General features: G+C 38.3%; 1 protein-coding gene across 1 annotated transcript in view; it reads right to left on the bottom strand.

Annotated features, from left to right (window-relative positions):
* Positions 1-20,205, bottom strand: part of RBM33 (RNA binding motif protein 33) — a 185,773-nt gene that overhangs the window by 141,913 nt on the left and 23,655 nt on the right. The window contains exons 2-3 of the mRNA XM_023727977.1: positions 14,541-14,619; positions 1,459-1,507 (exon numbers count right to left, since the gene is read on the bottom strand). Of these exons, the coding sequence (XP_023583745.1) occupies positions 1,459-1,507; positions 14,541-14,619 (128 nt within the window). The remainder of the gene's footprint in view (positions 1-1,458; positions 1,508-14,540; positions 14,620-20,205) is intronic.

The raw sequence follows: 20,205 nt of genomic DNA, 5'->3' as shown, positions 1-20,205 counted from the left end.
TATAGGACAGAGCAGAACTGCCCCCATAGGGTTTCCAACAAGTGGCTGGTAGATTTGAACTGCTGACCTTTTGGGTTATCAGCTGTAGCTCTTAACCAGTGTGCCATTCCTTAAAAGGATTTATTACGTGAGTTTTAACTTATCAGAGGATTTACTAGTAAACAGTCAGTTCTTTGTGCAGTTAAAAAATAATTCATATAAGAAATTAACTTGCGCTATAAACTTTCACCTAAGGCACAATTTAAAAAAAAAAATTGATGTGGCAGAAGAATCAGTAAACTTGAAGAAAGCTCAATACAGGTTATTCAATCTTGGGGGCACAAAAAAAAAAAAAAAAAGAATGCAGAAAAATTAACAGAGCCTCAGAGACTACTGACATACTGACATACACACAATGGGAGTCCCAGAAAAAGAGAAGAGAAATAAATGGGGCAGAAAACTTATTTGAAGAAATAATGGCTGAAAACTTTAAGCTTTGATAAAACGAACAACAATAACAAAACCTTAATCTACAGATCCAAATAGTGCAAAAAATTCCATGTAGAATAAACCCAAAGTGATCCACACCTAGAAACATCACACTCAAACTGATAAAAATCTAAGACAAAGAGAAAAGTAGCAAGTAAAAAGTAGCAAGAAAAAAATGGTAAGAATTATTATGAACAAGGGATCTTTAATAAGATTAACAGCTGACTTCTCATCAGAAACCAGGGAGTCCTGAAAACGATGGCATGATATATTTTCAGCTTTGAAAGAAAAAGGTTGTCAGCCAAGAATTCCATAGCTTGTAAAACTCATCTTCAAAAACGAAGAAGAAATTAAGACATTTCCAGATAAACAAAAACTGACAGAATTTGTTGCTAGCAGGTCTTCTCTACAAGAAATAGTAAAGGCAATATTTCAGGCTGAAGTAAAAGAACACTAGAAGGTAACTCAAATCAACACAAAGAAATAAAGAGAACCAGTAAAAGTAAATACACAGGTAAACGTAAAGCACAGTTTAATGCATTTTTGTTAGCATCACTTTTCTCATTCTGTTTTAAAAGGCAAGTACATACATAAAGCAATGATTTTAAAACTGCGTTAATGGGCTTAGAATGTATAAATATGTAGTAGTATAAAGAAAGGGGAGGAATCAGAGCTATAATGGGACAAAGATGTTGTATAATATTGAAATTAAGCTGTATTAATCAGAAATAGATTATTTAATTTTAAGATGCTAACTGAAATCCCCAGGACAATTACTAAGGAAATAACCATAAAAATGTAGTAAAATAAACAAAAAAAGTAATTAAAATGTTTTACATAAACGAAAAATAAAATAAAAAATAATTCAATTCTCAAAATTTTAACCTACACCCAACTTTCTAATAGCACATCCCACGCATAAGTGATGTACTCCTAGATTTTAAGTACAACTAAATAACTGCTAGTTTCAAGAAGACCTATACTTCTTACCTTTTTGCCAGATAGCAGATCTTCTCCAAGTAGGTCATCTTCAAGTTCACTGGAAAGAAAAAGAGACATGTCAATATATTATTCCTAGTACACAACTGATTTGTCATACTAATATTTATACTGGAAAGTCTGCAGGTCACTGGGAAATTTACTCAGGGCTTCACGGTTTGAGTACTTTCATATTAAGTTTGCTATACTTCCTTTTTCTTTATTATAATGAAAATATATTTTCTAGTATATAGGAAAATTATCGATTTTAAGTAGGGGGAAGCTTTGCTGGAAAAGGTGCCTCACTAGACTTCTAATCTTAGTTTCATACCTCGATATGAGACATTACTCTCTTTGGGTCTTTTAAGTAATGAGTAAAAGAAGAAACTACAGTAAGTAACATCTAATCTTTCTCCTGCCTCTAAAAGTCTATGATGAAATAAGAAAAAATATTCAACATCACTACTAATAAGGAAAATAAAAATCAAAACCACAAAAAATCATTTGACATTCATCAAACTGGCAAAGACTTGGGGGGGGGGGTGGCGAGAAGCCAATAATGATAAGGATATAAAATTAAATCACAATAACTAACACAATTATCTCTGTATAACATGGAAGTCATATCAGTTATTCGCAATTTTTTCCAGCATGTTTATGCTTTGAAGTGGCTTTCTCACAACTGAAGTAGAAAGCCTTTGCAACATATGAAGACCTTAAGAAAAAAGCTTAAAAGTCCAGCATCTAAGTGTATTCCTTTAGTACACAAAATGCTTGTTTTAGTGTTTCAAGAACATCAATAATTTCTACTACGTTAATTAAGCCGGCTGGGAAAGTTGCAAATGCAAATCAAAAAGATGAAGGTATTTCCCTTCATTTTTTTTTTTTTTTTGGAGTGATGAAAATGGCCACCAGTGGATTATATTTTTAATTCTGGGGAAACTAATACCTTAAAAGCAAAAGTCTTCGAGGACCTACATCTAGAAAGAGGAAACACAATTAAACCATGATTCTGGGTACAAAGGCCAATACAGATTTAACTGCACCAACAGTTACTATTAGGACTGTTTCTCTTTCTTCTAAGGGCTTTGATTACAAAATCCTGTAGGTTTGGAGAGATCCACACCAGCTCTATTTTCTCCAAAATCCATGTTTATGGTAGTGTTACCTTGCAGAATACTAACATCTTCAGGAATGCATACATGTACGCATACATGGACTTATAACAGAAATGCACGTTTTCTATACCTTTTAAAACTATAAACACCAAATCATTCTGTTCATGTGCTGAAGACTGTTTTTACAGTTATTTTAAGTTGTCCTCATTTCATATATAAAGGAAGTGAGAACAAGAAAGACTAAATAACTTGCCCAGCTCACACAGTACTGACAGGTCCAGAACAAGAACCTAACAGCCCTTGAAAAGAAGTATCTTTTACAGACCTGTATAAGACAGTTAAGAGGAAATAACATAGTTTCTTCCAACATTTTAGATTCATAAATCATCTAATCATCTTTCAGATACAATCTGTTTATCTTCAGATTTACAATCATCTTCCAGGGTGAAGACATTATACATTGATAATAAAATATACAATAGCCCCCATTTAAGAATTTAATACTAGATAACCAAGAAAAATATGACCACTTCCTTTGAAAACAAACACCCCTCTCGATCATTATAGGTAGTCATCGACTTATGACGGGGTTCCATTCCAACAACTCTGTCGTAAATCAGTTCTGATGTAAGCTGAATATTTTTTTGAGACTTCACGGCTTGTTATACGGCAGTGTTTCTGAACAGTAAATCCTAACACTGAACATCTGAAAGTGAACATCTGAGAATGGTAACATCAGCAAATTACACACTGCAACACTGTATACAGTACATATTACTAACGATAAGATGTGCCAAAGAAAAAAAAAAGTTGGTTAAAAGTGCAGATTGTCCTAACTTGGAATACGTAACTCGAATACGTCTCAAGTCGGGGACTACCCGTACTTTGAACAACTGAAAATGGTAGGTAATACCATTTGCCTACAAGATGCTAATTAAGAAAGATTCTTAAAATCATACTTAGAACAGGTGTTAGTACTTATACAAGCAAAAATCTATAAAGTACTTGTGCCTTCTGCTGATAAGTATATGGAAATAAGAAGTCAATCTTCGACAACTAATTCATTTTTTCTAAACAAAAATACATTCTTTGTAATGACAAATGAGCTTTAAATGAGCAGAGTATGCCAGAAGATGGAGGACAGTACTTGCTTCCATGGATAACAAAGGCAAAGGCAAGAAATAACGTGAATAGATTCCCACCCAAGAAATACTGGGACAATATGACCATCAAAAGGATAATAAGCACAACGGAAGAAACACATTTAATATTTAAATATTTGAGTTCAAAATGATTCAAAAACAAAACTCACCTCTTGAGAATGCTAAGAAACCAACTCATTACTTCGAAAATTAGTAAATAAAAGAAGTATTTATCCTGTTTTTACTGTATATCTGTACCTCAGTAGAACCAAGCGGTTTATACAAGTATTACAGCTAATACAAAAAGTATGATAGAATTTCACCATTGTAATCATCCAGTTGGCTGATATTGCTGTTAGCTGCTGTTAGGTCGATTCCAACTCAAGACAACTCCACGTGTGCAAAGCATAACTGCACCATAGGGTTTTCAAGGCTGCGACCTTTTGGAAGCAGATCTCCAGGCCTGTCTTCCGAGGCACCTCTGGGTGGGTTGAAACTTCCAACCTTTCGACAAGTAGTCAAGTGTTGAACAATCTGTACCACCCAGGGACTCCAACTGGCTGACAGCATCACAAAAAGAAGTTAACCAAACACTACATATTTCCTGGTAAAAACAAACACCACTAAAAATGCAGTCATACCCCTCATTCTTCTTGTTGTTAGGTGTGCTGAGTCAATTTCGACTCATCGCGACCCCATGTGACAGAGCAGAACTGCCTCATAGGGTTTCCTAGGTTGTAATCTTCACAGGAGTAAATCACCAGTTCTCCCTCCTATGGAGCCACTAGGTGGATTCAAACTTCCAACCTTTCAGTCAGCAGCCACCAACCCCTCCCCGAATTCAAACCTGTATCTGATCAATCTCTAGATCAATTAATTTAGAGAAAATACAAGGGATGGAAGAACATGATAAAAACATCTCAGGGCCAGGCAACATGACGCTATAAGCAGAAGCACCAAGCTATCCCTCCACAGCAAAGATCTGAAAAACTAAGCCAGAGAAAACAGCAATCCTGAAACCCTAAGCATCAAATGAAGAGATAAAGAACTCAGCCAAGCATCGACTGGAATAAGAGACAGAGAGTGAGGAGAGATACATGCAGAGGTCCCCCATCACCTAACGCAGCACAGATCCGCCATCTTGGACTCGTATCAGAGATCAGTGAACAGGGGGTACGAGAAAGCAGCTTCACGGAGCTTCCAGCAGAAGACAGAACAACTGGTAACCAGCGATATACACTTTCCCACCCTCCATCTTCTTCACCCCCATTGGCCTCCTCTGCTTCCTGCGGCCAGTGTCTTGGCTGGGAAGCACCAGCTTCACACCGGTGTCACTTGAGTTCCACCCACTCATACTGGCCGGCTCCCTACGTGCCATTTGTTGGCTGCTGGTGTTGCTTTTTTCTGCTTCTTTAGATTTCTTCCGTACTTCTCACTACCTCCCCCTCCTTTCTCTCAAATACCTGGCTCCATGTGCCATCTTTGCTTTTTCCTGAAAGGCTGTGAAACACCATTAGAATGTGAAACTGCCTCCTAGCCTGTGCTGCCACACTGGTGGGATCCCAGGGCTTTTTTTTGTTTGTTTTGAATTGTTTGTTTTATTTTTCTTTTCTCGAATTGGGAGCCCGTTCTAGCCAGGCAGTACTGTGCGGCTTGGGACCTACACCCTCGGTTTGCGCACACACGCAGAGGGATCCCTGGGGGCATTTTTCTTGCTTTTTTGGGGGGCTTCTTTTTTCTGTTTTTCTTGTTCTTTTTATTTTTTACTTGTTTGTTTTCTTTTCCCTTTTTGTCTTTCTTCATTACTCAGTTTCTCGTCTCTCTGTACTTTCCGTCTCTTCCTGTCCCCTGAATACCTGGCGCTGAGTGATACCTCTACCCCTTCTAGCCAGGCTGTATTTCACAGCCTGGAAGCAACCTCACCAGACCTCGCAGCTGCACTGGAGGGATCCCTGGGAGCTTTGCTTTTCTTCTAATTTTTATTTATTCATTTTTTTCTTTTCTTTCTTCTTCTTTTTGATTGTCTCCATTTCACAGTCTCTCATCTCTCCGCTCCAAAGGCAAGCTCCCTTAGCACTCTTTTTTGTTTGTATGTTTTTGGCTCCTGTTCCTCTCTCCCATACCCGTCTTAGCTCCACACATCACAGTCTCCCCCCTCCATCCTGCCTACCTGCACTGTGCACTGAACATCACGCCACCAAGCAGCCCAGGCACGGCCTACCGGAACCTGCCCTGCACTGATTACTGGCTCGCCCTGGTGGCCGTAGTAAGTGCCACAAACAACCCATCCCAGCAACTCCTCTTCAGCTAGACCTGCCCTGCTGTACCATATCTGAGCAACTGATCCTGCCAACTGGAGGAGGCAAAAAGTATCATGCCCACAGACAGACAAGCAACAAAGAACACACAGCCCGCCTGCTCAGACATAGCCAAATGAAACAAAAAAGCAGGACAAAACAAACAAATTGACAATCAATAAATGACAAAAATAACTACCCAATGCCCCGAAGACAGCAGACAATATCAAAACATTTACAAAAATAGGACAGGATGGTTCTAATAGGCATCCAAAGTAAAACACCAGATGATTTCCCAGTAGAACAAAAGGCACCAGAACTACTGATAGAGAATTCAAATCTCTAAGATTCACAGCAATCCAAGAGATGAAGCAAAAAGCAGACAAAACTGAAAAAATAGACAAATTCGTGGAAAATACAGACCAAAAAAATGGAAGAATTCAGGAAAATAATGTCGGAACAAAATGCCAAAATAAATTCACAACTAGAAATCATACAAAAACAATGATCAGAAATCCAAAACATAAACAACAAGATTTCAGAAACAGTGTCACAGAAGGGCTGAGGAGCAGGTCTGAAACAGTGGAAGACAGGAGATAAGCGAAATTGAAGACAAACACTTGGATACAGCTCTGTTTGTGGAAAAATCAGAAAAAAGAATGAGGAATAATGAAGAGACCCTGAGAATTATGTGGGATACAATCAAAAGCAAAAATTTGTGAGCAATCAGCGTTCCAGAACAAAGGGAGAAAACAGAAAACACAGGATCATTGAAGAACTGCTTACAGAAAACTTCCCCAATATCATGAAAGATGAAAAGCTGACCATCAACGAACCCCATATAGGAGAGACACCAAAAGAAAATCACCAAGGCATATCATAATCACACTCGCCAAAACCAAAGACAAACAATCCTGAGAGCAGCTTGAGAAAAACAAAAAGTCACATACAGAGGAGAAAACAGTAAGACTAAGCTCAGATTACTCAGCAGAAACCATGCAGGCAAGAAGGCAATGGGATGACATATATAAAACCTTGACAGAAAACAATTGCCAGCCAAGAATAATATATCCTGCAAAACTCTCATTCAAATATGGTGAAATTAGGTCATTTCCAGATAAACAAAAATTAAGGGACTATGTAAAAACTAAACTAAACTTACAAGAATTATTAAAGGAAGTCCTTTGATGTGAGAACAAACATCAGCTCACAGGCTGAATGTAGGATGCAGGATCGTACCAGCCAGATACTAATCTAGGAAATGAACTCTCAAGCACTATCCAAAACCAAGAGAAATACAACAGGGAATCAGAGTAATTAATCTGTAAATGACAACAACATCAGAACAATAAAAGAGGGAATAAACGGTGTAGGTATAGAAAATGGAGAGGAAGGCAAGGCTATACCAAGTAATAACAGACTGCTTTAAACTTAGAAAAATAAGTGTAAATCTCACAGTAACCCAAAGAAAGTTAACAAACCTACTCATCAAAATAAAGAGGAAAAAGATGAAGTCTTACTAAAAACAAAACCTATAAAAACAAAAGAAATGAAAAAAAAAAATCCACAAACAAAAGGAATTCAGCACAGGAGAGTAAGAGGAACAAAGAAAAAGTTAGCAACACAAAGAAAAGCACTCACGAATCAAAACCACTGGAAATAACAAATGTTGGAGAGGCTGTGGGGAGATCGAAACTTATGCATTGCTGGTAGGAATGCATAATGATACAACCATTTTAGAAAATGATATGGCGCTTCGTTAGAAAGCTAGAAACCGAAATACCATACGATCCAGCAATCCCACTCCTAGGAATATATCCTACAGAAATAACAGCCATCACACAAATAGACATATGCACACCTATGTTCATTGCAGCACTGTTCACAATAGCAAAAACATGGAAACAACCTAGATACCCATCAACAGATGAATGGCAAAACAAACTATGGTACATACACACAACGGAGTATTATGCAAAGAAAAAGAACAATGATGAATCTGTGAAGCATCTCATAACATGGATGAAACTGGAGGACATGATGCTGAGTGAAATAAGTCAATCACAAAAGGACAAATATCGTATGAGGCCTCTACTGTAAAAACTCATGAAAAAGTTTACACACAAAAAGTGACACTCTTTGTTGGTTACAAGGGATGGAAGGGGTGGGGGAGAAATACTAAACAGACAATAGATAAGTGGTAACTTTGCTGAAGGGTAAGACAGTACACAATACTGGGGAAGCCAGTATAACCTGTACAAGGAAAGGTCATGCAAGCTCCACAGACACAGCCAAACTCCCTGTGGGACTGAATTGCTGGGTAAAGGGCTGTGGGGACCATGGTCTCAGGAACATCTAGCTCAACTGGCATAACACAGTTTATAAAGAAAATGTTCTACATTCTATCTTGGTGAGTAGCGTCTGGGGTCTTAAAAGCCTATGAGCAGCCATCTAAGATACTCCACTGGTCTCACCCCTTCGGGAGCAAGGGAGAATGAGAACAGGATACAAGGAAAAGATCAGTCCAAAGGACTAATGGACCACAGCTTTTTTTTTTAAATGAAGGAACCAGACTGAGTCCAGTACAGCTAGATGGTGCCTGGCTACCACCACCGACTGCTCTGACTGGGATCACAACAGAGGGTCCTGGACAGAGCTGGAGAAGGATGTAGAACAAAATTCTAACACACAAAAAGAGACCAGCTTCACTGGTCTGACAGGGACTGGAGAAACCCCGAGGGTATGGCCCCCGGACACCCTTTTAGCTCAGTGCTGAAGTCACTCCCGAGGTTCACCATTCAGCCAGAGACTGGACAGACTCATAAAACGGGACTAATGAGGCACAGCAGTCCAGGCACATGGACTAGAAGGCAGGAGGGTACAAGAAAGCTGGTGACAGGGAACTCAAGGTTGAAAAAGGACAGTGTTAACATGTCTTGGGGTTGTTAATCACTGTCACAGAGCAATATGTGTACTAACTGTTTAATGAGAAACTATTCTGTTCTGTAAACCTTCATCTAAAGTACAAAAAAAAAAAAAGAATTACCTGTGTGAGATCAAACTGACAATAGCAACTTAAAAGGTTTGATGGGAAGCCTAGGGGGCAGTGTGTTGAAGATAATGGTGATGGAATAATTTGGAAAAGGATAGTGAGAACAGCAGCACAACTGGAAGAATGTAATCAGTGTCACTGAATTGTACATGTAGAAATTTTTGAAATGGTGTATCTCTGGCTATGTATATTTTCACCAGAAAAGAAAAAAGGTCCTCCAAGGTAGAGAAGGGAGAGTGTTGACACGTTGTGGGGTTGTTAACCAATGTCATAAAACTATATGCGTACTGACTGTGTAATGAGAAACTATTTGTTCTGTAAACCTTCACCTAAAGCACAACTAAAAAAAAAAAATCTAAGGGAGTGCCATCAATAAATACAGAAATCCTACAGGACAAACCACCTGTTTCTTCAACAAAAATCGCAAGGAACTAACAAAAGGTGACAGGAGAACCTATAGATTAAACAACTCTTAAAAGACATACAAACCAATCACAACACACGGACCTTATTTGGATCCCAACTGAAACTACGAAGTACATATCTATACTCTGTGTATCTGCGTATGTGTGTGTATCACTTTAGGAGGCACACAATGTTGGTAAGGTGGTTATAATATATGCATATATACATATGAGACAATCAGGGAAATGTGAAAACAATAAGACATTTATTATATTAAGGAATTATTTTCATATGTGATAATGATAACTCTATTGTGCTTATATTTGCAGGCCTTTATTTTTTAGAGAAATATACTCGGAGATATTTTTCAGCTAAAATTATGCCTGTGATGTGAGGGAGCTGCAGAGACCGCAGATAACAAGATTGGCTATATACTGATAATTGCTGAAGCTGAATGATAGTATATTGGGTTTATTACTCTATTACATTCCCTACACTATTCCCTCTATTCACAAGTTTGAAATTCTCAATAAAAAATTAAAATTAATCAATTTAATCAATTCTAGGTACGTTAAAAAAATTTTTTTTTTTTTAATTTCATAGGAACACAGAGTATCTTTCACCTCAGAGTAGAGAAAGACTTCTTCTTAAGGATAAAAACAGAAACCACCTTACCAACATTATGTGCCTCCTGAAGAGATACACTAGGGAAGGATACAACATTGCTTATGTAATATTACTGACCAAAACACATAACCTCAATCTAGTCACGAGGAAACATCAGCAAACCCAAATTGTGGACTATTCTACAAAATAACTGGCAAGTAGTCTTCAAAAATGTAAGTTGTATACTGTCTCACCCTTCACCAAAGATACCACTTATCTATTGTCTATTTAGTATTTACCCCCCTCCCACCCCTCCCATTCTAACTAAAAAAAAAAGACCAGATTTGCTCGCCTGACAGACTGGAGAAACCCCGAGAATATGGCCCCTAGAGACCCTTTTAGCTCAGGGGTGAAGTCACTTCCAAGGTTCACCATTCAACTGGGGATTAGACAGCCTCATAAAACAAAACGGGACTAAGGAGGCACTGCAGTCCAGGGATAAGGACTAGAAGGCAGAAGGGGACAGGAAAGCTAGTGATAGGGAACCCAAGGTTGAGTAAGGACAGTGCTGACATGTAGTGGGGTTGTTAACCACTGTCACAGGGCAACACGTGTACTAACTGTTTAATGAGAAACTTTTGTTCTGTAAACCTGCATCTAAAGTGAGAATAGCAGCACAACCAGAAGAACACAATCAATGTCACTGAATTGTGCATGTAGAAATTTTTGAAATGGTGTATCTTTGGCTATGTATATTTTCATCAAAAAAAAAAAAAGTCAAGAAGGGAGAGGGCTAACACGTCATGGGATTATTAACCAATGTCATAAAACAATGTATGTACTGACCGTTTAATGAGAAACTATTTGTTCTGTAAACCTTCACCTAAAGTACAATTAAAAAAAAAAAAGTCAAAGTTGTGAAGACAAAAGCTACAGAATTCTTCCAGATAAAGAAACTAAAGAAAAAACAATGCAGTGTATGACCCTGAATTACATCGTGAACCAGGGAAAAACTTTTTTTTTTTAAGGTGGAAAAGGGGAGACCTATAAAGGACATTATAGGGATAACTGAAAAACATCTGAATAACCACTGATGATTAAATAATAGCATTCCATGTCTGCTAAATTTCCTGGTTTTGAAAATTATACAGTGGTTATGCAAATGAATGTCCACACAATGCCTACAACCTATTTTCAAGTGGCTGGGGGGAGGGGGTGTAAATGTGTGTGTGTGTATGTATGTATATATATAGAGAGAGAATGGTAACAGGAATATGACAAAAGAAACTAGAATGTATATAACTATATTACACATAATGGTAGTATATAAACATATAATATTATCCATATATTCATATACACAAAGTGAATGATAACATGAACATGACAAAATGCAACTAGTGAAGATGAAAGAAGGACATATGGAAGTTCTTAGTGTTTTTCTTGCAAATTTGCTTTAAGTTTGAAAATTATTTCCAAATGTTTTTTTTTTTTGCTATTTGAATACAAAATTAGAAACAAAAACCATACAGGAAAAAGATAATAAATTTGACTACACACCTACTCCTCACTTATCAACTATCTCGTTATCCGTCATTTCGCATTTATGACAATAGTAAAAAAAAAAATCTACTATCCGACTATTTTGCACATTGACGACCCTGCCAATCTGCATACCCTCGCAGCACACAGCTAGTCCAGAGCATGGAGAGGGAGAAGCAGCGGCACCACCCCCAGCGTCTTTAACGCCAGTCTGGAACCTACAAAGCTCCAGCTCCTCCTGGCTTGCACCTCCCCGCATGCCTCATCTTCTGCCACGAAGGGCTGCGGCAACTATCCCATGGCTGAGGCCTGTCTTCTGCCCCACTTCCCACACTGAGTACACTGCAAAGCCCATGCCGGGATGCCTGGCAGCTAAGGACACGCAGCATGCGCAGCATATCCAGCATAGATTCGGATTCTGGTGAGCAGAGTGAGGCAGAGCCCGTGATCACTACAGGTACGGAGGTGCCGTGGTCACCCAGCTGGGAGGGCTGGGGCTGGGGCGGAGGGGAGGGCAGGACAGTAAATCACGAGTATTTCACATAATGCTGATTTTCGCATACTAACCTCATCTTTGGAACTTAACCATGTCGGTAAGTGAGGAGTAGGCGTATTTTCAAAAAATTTAAAGACTACTTTTAAAACCAACATTTGCCACAGACTAGGAGGATATCTGCAATCAACAAAAAGTAAATTTCCAAAAGTATAAAGTATCTCTAAAATAAATAAGGAAAAGACAATCCAATATAAAAATGGACATAGATGTGAACAGACAATTCACAGAAGAGAAAATCCAAATGATCAGTAAACTACCAAAAGACTCACTTTATATTTTATTCAACTTCCCATCAGTCTTTTAAAAAAACTAGTTATGTTTACTTCCTGACAGGTTCACAGCTTTTACACGAATGACTGTTCTTTAGCGCTAAATCATTTTTTAATAGACTGCATAAGAGTCACTAAAGAGGAACCAACTTTACGTAGGATTCAAGATTATATAGTTTCCAATGTAGATTATTTGGTAAAACTTCAGGGACATTGTTACTGTCAAACAAGAATCGGCTATTTTTTTTACAGCAGTGTATCATTGTTGTTCTCTATTCAGACCTACTTACATTTATCATTATCTTTTCTGACTATAGTTCCAAGGTAATTTTTCAATTTTCAACACATAATCAAGATGGTGACAAAGGTATAAAAAAAAAGAATAGTCATCATTTGTGAACCCCACCACTCAGATTAAGCCTCTCTATGTCCTTTTCTCAGTACAATTCCCTCTAACCTCTACTGGACTCCTTGCTAGAGGTAACCACTATATTGAATTGACATCTATCATTACTGTGAACTTTTTTTATAGTGTGTGTGTGTGTGCGCGCACATCCCTAAACAAGTATTTTCATCTTCACTAGTAATCAGGGAAAAATCACACTGATGAAGTGTAGGGTTGCACAGCCAATTACTGTAATTGCTGTCAATAAGCTGTACATCTGTGAAAAGCTGGATTAGCAGAAGTTCTGTGATAAGATATATTTATATATTTACAACAATGACCAAAAACAAAAAAAAAGAGTCGCTGCTAAGGCTGCTTATGTACGACCAAACACCTCATGGAATTTGGTTCTTTGGTTTGGAAGTTTAAGGTCATGGTTTCATGGGACTTCCTAGTTAACTGGCCGAATAACGTGTTTAGTGCTTCTGTTCTACCTCCTAGTTCGTTGCATAGTGCTTGGGGTAGTAAAGCTTGCAATCGGCCATCCAAGGCACAATTGGTCTATATTCACCTGGAGCAACAGAGGAAGGAGGAGAGTCAGGAAGAGGAGGAAGATATGGAATGTGTGGCTAACTGCCTCCATGAACAACTGCCTCCTTTGCCATGAGACCAGAAGAATGGGATGGTGCCAGGTACCATTACCGAACATTTTGATCAAAGAGTCCACAGAAGAATCCTGATCAAAAGGGGTAAAATGTAGAACAGAATTTCAAATTCTCATGGACTCTAGACTTTCTCGAGCCATGGAGGGTGGATAAGCCCCTGAAATTACTGCCCTGAGATAATCTTTAAACCCTAAACCAGAAATATCCCCTCAAGTGACCTTAAAACCAAACAATAGTTCAGCTTAACTAGTAAAAAAGGTCTGCTTTGAGCATTATGCTCTTTAAGAAGTATCCATATGGGATCAAATTGACAACAGCAACTCAAAAGATTAGACAAGAACCTTAGGGGGCAGTGAGTTGATGAAAAGGAGGGTAAGAATGGTTACACAACTCAAAGAATGTAATCAGTGTCACTAAATCGTACATGTAGTAACTGTTGGTGTACATTTTGTTGTGTATATTCTCAACAACAATCACAAAATAAATTTCAGAAGGAAAAAAAAAACTGTTTATGCGACAACCAGAATGAAATTTGTAAGAATGCTGACACATTGTGAAAAATGTAATTGTCACTGAATAATTTGTATAGATACTGTTAAATGGGAACATAATGTGCTATATAAACTCTAACTGAAAACAAAACATTATTTAAAAAAATATAATTACAGTGAGACACAGGTAATTTTATAGGCATTAAAATGGCAAAAATATTAAAGTCTAGCCCATTGTTGGCTAGGATATAGAACTGTCATACAATCATATAACTACTGCAGTCATACAATAGAGATAGGTGTTCACAAAGTCAATTATCATCACTACACAAAAACACAGAATGAGATGAGGAAGACCCTTGTTCTGCTTGTAGCCTTGTGAATAATATAAGCCTGGAATTGGAGCCAATTAGACAGCCTGTTGCTTGGATAGCTCTCCCTTGCCCTTACTTTAGCCCTGTATATATAGGCCCACTCAGGAAAGATCAGCATTTCTACACAGCCAAGAAAGAGAAGGGAAAAAAAAGAGATGTAGACTATCACAGCGCCAAAAATTTTTTACATACCTGTCCCAGTCCTCATTTGCAGCTCTTCTTCTCCAGGACCGTTCTGCACCAGGCTTATCAAATTGATCAAAGTCATCATCTGTAAAGATTTTATTAAAATCATTCTTACTAAAGGAAACCAGATATAGAGCACAAAAATGTTCAAATATGAAAACAACTGGATTCTTTTAAGGGTTCCTGACATAACATTTCAAAATAAAGTTTCACATACAACTATTATAAATGATTTACCCAGACATGTAATAACCCTTGAGATTTTTAATAACTTTAAAAGTACACAGCTACCCAAATAAAATCAACTTATTAAACACTACTAGGTATGAACAATTGCTAACAAGAACACAGAATTTTTTTTTAATCAATTTTAATAGTGTTTTCTTTATAAAATAATGGTTTGGGGTTTTTTTTTTTACTGTATAAAAGGAAGAAAAATTACTGATTTTCTACAGTTAAAGAAAGTTTTATAATACTTTTTATAATCTTCACATTTTTCTAAATTAATTCTCGAATACAAAGCCCCTATTTAAGGGAAGGAAAGAATCTAGAGCAGCACTGTGCAATATATGAAAGCCTCAGACATAACTTTAAACTTTCTAGTAGCCACATTAAAAAGGTAAAAAGGAACATGTAAAAATAATTTTAACAATATATTTTAATTTCCCAAATATCATTTCAGCATTAATCAATATAAAATAATGAGATATTTTACCTTTTTTCACACTCTTAGAAATCCAGTCTATATTCTACATACACAGCACATCTCAATATGGACTAGCCACATTTCAAATGCTCAACAGCCATTTAATTGAAATGATCCAGAAGTGCAAGTGGCTACACCAAGGTGTACAGGGCAGATGCAGAGAATAAGAGCAGGGCCCTTTAAGACTAAGTTCTTTTTTTTTGTAAATTGAAGTTACTGTCTACTTAAGGAATTGCTGGCATATTAAATGTGGCAATATACTCAAGATAGAAGAACTGGCATGGGTTGCACCTGATACATAGTTATTTTTATTATTAGAAAAATCAAGGAGTGGAAATTAAATTTTTCATCTTAGGTACACATACAAGCAAAGATGCTTGAGAACTAGCAATGGGTACTTATCCTCAGAGAGATTCAACATAGGGGAACCAGATGATATAAACACCTATAAAGCCTCAAGAATTTGTTCAGCCCAGAGCTGGAAGTTAACCAATAAAATTCTAATAAGGTAATATAACATGCCTTATCATACAGTACCAGACGGAACAGGGGCTTTAAATAAATAAATAAAACATGAATGAAGTATACTAAAAAAATTAATAGCCTTGAGAGTTCCACTTCCAGCATAACAGCCTGAGAAGCTCTGTGGATCCACTCCCAGTGAATTAAAAAAAAAAAAAAAAAAATTTTAAACCATTTAAAGTACACAGCTACCCAAAGCATGGAGCAAATAAGAACACAGTTATTTGAGAAAACATACTAAAATTCAGTAAAACCAGAGAGTCTGTGGTATTTGCTCCCTCCTTCTCCTATCCCAGGTCAATGGATGGAAACTCCCCTCCAAGCCCCAAGAACAAATGGCTCTCTCTTCCTACAGCTCTCAGTCAGAGGGGCTGTCTTACCAGGATGGGTAGAACCTCAATACTTCTCACCCTGTCCCCAGCAGCCTACTGCTGAGGCTAAGTTCTGGGTGAGTGGGATCAAGAAGCAGACTCTTCCTTTTTCAGCCCAACCCCAAGTACTGGTGCAAAGACTCTACCCTGGGCGTAACAGCACTGAGAATACTGGGGCCCTGACTGCCCTGCCCTGCTCATGAGTGAGGGTTCCACACAAACAGGCAAACTGAGGTGACCTGAGGCTGCTGCTCCCTCCTCAGAATCCTAAAGTCGAGGTGTCACTCACAGACAAGTATGCCATTGTCCCTGCCAGCAGCACCAGAGCTCTGGCTCAGAAGTTTCATCCAGGGGAACAGCAGGTCTTAGAACAGAGAGTTCCAAATCTCTCCCAAAAGAAACTGACTTCATTTGAAACAGAGTGGAGAAGTTCAAGTCTATGGGTGCTCTCAAAAAAAAATGGAGGTTTGGTGAAAAGCAATTGGGAGGAGACCAATAGATTCTTACATTTTCTTACAACATGGATGCTAAAATCCTCAAAAAAAACCTAGCAAACTGAATCCAGAAACACATAAAAAGAATTATATACCACGATTAAGAGGAATTTATGCCAGGAATGCAAGGTTAATATAACCTATTTTAAAAAAATCTAAAAATTAATGTAATACGATATTATCAATAGCACAAAAAACAGAAACCACACGGTAATCTCACTAAACACAAAAAAAATTTAACACCTCTTCATGATTAAAACACTCAACAAACTAGGAATACAAGGGAACATCCACTACCTTATAAAAGGCATCTACAATAACCCACAACTAAATACCTAACAGTGAAAGAGCGAATGCTTTCCTCCATGACCAAAAACAAGACAATAATGCCAGCTCTCATGGCTTCTATTCAACACTATACTGGAGATTCTAGCCAAGAGACTTAGGCAAGAAAAAAATGTTATGCGAACTGGAAAGGAAGAAGTAAAATTTTCTCTATTTACATATGACATGATCTTGCATAAAGGCTGTTGTTGTTGTTAGGTACCGTCCAGTCAGTTCCAACTCACAGCGACCCTACGTACAACAGAACAAAACACTGCCGAGTCCTGTATAAAGGTAATCCTAAGAAATCCACCAAAACCTGTAGAACTGATAAACAAGTTCAACAATTTTTTTTTTACACAAACTGATATTTTATGCAACGATAAATACATTTTATACACTACCAATGACTAATCTGAAACTCAAATACGAAAACAATTTCAGTTACAATAGCATCAAAAACAATAAAATGTTTACTATTTTATTAGGATAAATTCTAATTTATAGAACTGCAGCGTAAAACTGATACTGTGAGGGGGAGAAAACAGAGAGGATCACTGAAGAAATGCTGACGGAAAACTTCCCCAACAACATGAAAGATGAAAAGCTGACCATCCAAGAAGCTCAACGAACCCCATATAGGACAGATCCCAAAAGAAAATCATCAAAGTATATCATAATCACACTCACTAAAACTAAAGACAAGAAAAGAAGTCTGAGAGCAGCTCGAGAAAAGTGAAAAGTCACATACAGACGAGAAACAGTAAGACTAAGCTCAGACTACTTGGCAGAAACCATGCAGGCAAGAAGGCAATGGAATAACATATATAAAACCTTGAAAGAAAAAAATTGCCAACCAAGAATAACATATCCTGAGACTTCCAGGCAGCATGGCGCTGTAGTCAGAAGCACCACGCCGTCCCTCCACAGCAAAGATCAGAAAAACTAAGTCAAACAGAGTTACACGTCAATCCTGAAACCCTAAGCATCAAATGAAGAGATAAAGAACTCACCCAAGCACCAAATGGAATAAGAAACTGACCGAGAACAGAGCGCAAGGAGAGATACATGCAGAGGTTCCCTATCAGCTACCACAGCATGGATCCGCCATCTTGGACTCCTATCAGAGATCAGTGAACAGGGGGTACAAGAAAGCAGCTTCACGGAGCTTCCAGCAGGAGACAGAACAACCAATAACCAGCGATATAGACTTTTCCACCCCCCACCCGTCTTCACCCCCCACTTAGCTTCTTGTGCTTCCTGCAGCCACAGTCTCTTGGCCGGGAAGCACCACCTTCACCCCGGTGTCACTTGCGTTCCACCTGCCCGCAATGGCCGGCTCCCTGAGTGCCTTTTGTTGGCTGCCAGTGTTGCTTTTCTCCACTTCTTTAGATTTCTTCCTTACCTCTCACCACTTCCGCCTCCTTTCTCTCTAACACCTGGCTCCGTGCGCCATCTTTGCTTCTTCCTGAAAGGCTGCGAAACACCGCTCAACTGTGAAACTACTTCCCGGCCCTTGTCGCCATGCTGGTGGGACCCCCAGGGCTTTTATGTTTGTTTCCTCTGATTTCTTCTGTTTTGATTTGTTTGTTTTCTTTTTCTTTTCTCAGCTTGGGAGCCCCTTCTAGCGGGGCAGTACCGCGTGGCTTGGAAGCTACTCCCAAACTCTGCACAGACGCACAGGGACATCCTTTGTTTTTGTTTTTGTTTTTTTTTTTCGGGTTTTTTTCTTTGTTTTGTTTTCTTCTCTCTCTTATGCCCATTCTGTCTTTCTTCACTTCCAGTCTCTCGATTTATTCATTTTTTTCTTTTTTTCTGATTTCCCCATTTCTCAGTCTCTCATCTCTCCACTCCAATAGCAAGCTCCCTTAGCACTCTTTTTTGCTTGTGTGTATGTTTTTGGCCCCTGTTCCTCTCTCCTCTCATCTTTCCCATACCCATCTTAGCTCCACACATCACAATCTACCCCCTCCTTCCTGCCTACCTGCACTGTGCGCTGAACATCACACTCCCAAGCAGCACAGGCATGGCCTATTGGAACCTGCCCTGTGCTGATTCCCGGTCCTCACTGTCAGCCCTGGTATGTGCCACAAACAACCCATCACAGAAACTCCCCTTCAGCTGGACCTGCCCAGCTGTACCATACCTGAGTGACTGACCCTGCCCATTGGAGAAAGAGGTGAAAAGTATCGTGCCCACAGATGAACAAACAACAAAGAACGCACAGCCCACCTGCTCAGACATAACCAAATAAATCAAACAAGCAGGATGAAACAAATAAATATACAATCAATAAACGAGGAAAATAACCACTCAATGCCCCCAAAACAACAGACAATATCAAAACATTTACAAAAACAGTACAGGATGGTTCCAGTAGGTGTCCAACATAAAACACCAGATGACCTTCCAGTAGAAGTAAAGGCACTAGACCTAACTGATAGAGAATTCAAATCTCTAATATTTAGAATTATCCAAGAGTTGAAGCAAAAAGCAGACAAAAATCAGGAAAAAACACACAAATTCATGGAAAAGGAAGACAAATTCATGAAAAATACAGACCAAAAAAAGAATTCAAGAAAATACAGTAACAAAATGCTAAAATAAATTCACAATTAGAAACCATACAATTAGAAATCCAAAAGATAAACAACAAGGTTTCAGAAATGGACAGTGTCACGGAAGGGCTGAGGAGCAGGTTTGAAACGATGGAAGACAGGATCAGCAAAAATGAAGACAAATACTTGGGCACAACTCTGTTTGAGAAAAAATCAGAAAAAAGAATGAAGAAAAATGAAGAAACCCTGAGAATTATGTGGGATACAATCAAAAGCAAAACTCTGAGTGATCAGAGTTCCAGAACAGAGGAAGAAAACAGAAAACACAGAGAGGATCACTGAAGAATTGCTGACAGAAAACTTCCCCAATATTATGAGAGATGAAAAACTGACCATCCAAGAAGCTCAACAAACTCCATAAAGGACTGACCCCAAAAGAAAATCACCAAGTCATATCATAATCACACTCCTGAAAACCAAAGACAAACAAATAATTGTGAGAGCAGCTCGAGAAAAACAAAAAGTCACATACAGAGGAGAAACAATAAGACTAAGCACAGATTATTTGGCAGAAACCATGCAGGCAAGAAGACAATGGGATGACATATATAAAACCTTGAAAGAAAAAAACTGCCAGCCAAGAATAATATATCCTGCAAAACTCTCGTTCAAATATGATGGTGAAATTAGGTCATT

The sequence above is a fragment of the Trichechus manatus genome, unplaced genomic scaffold, assembly GCF_000243295.1.
Source record: "Trichechus manatus latirostris isolate Lorelei unplaced genomic scaffold, TriManLat1.0 scaffold00020, whole genome shotgun sequence".
NCBI lineage: Eukaryota > Metazoa > Chordata > Mammalia > Sirenia > Trichechidae > Trichechus > Trichechus manatus.
This window is presented reverse-complemented; position numbering and strand designations above follow the sequence as displayed.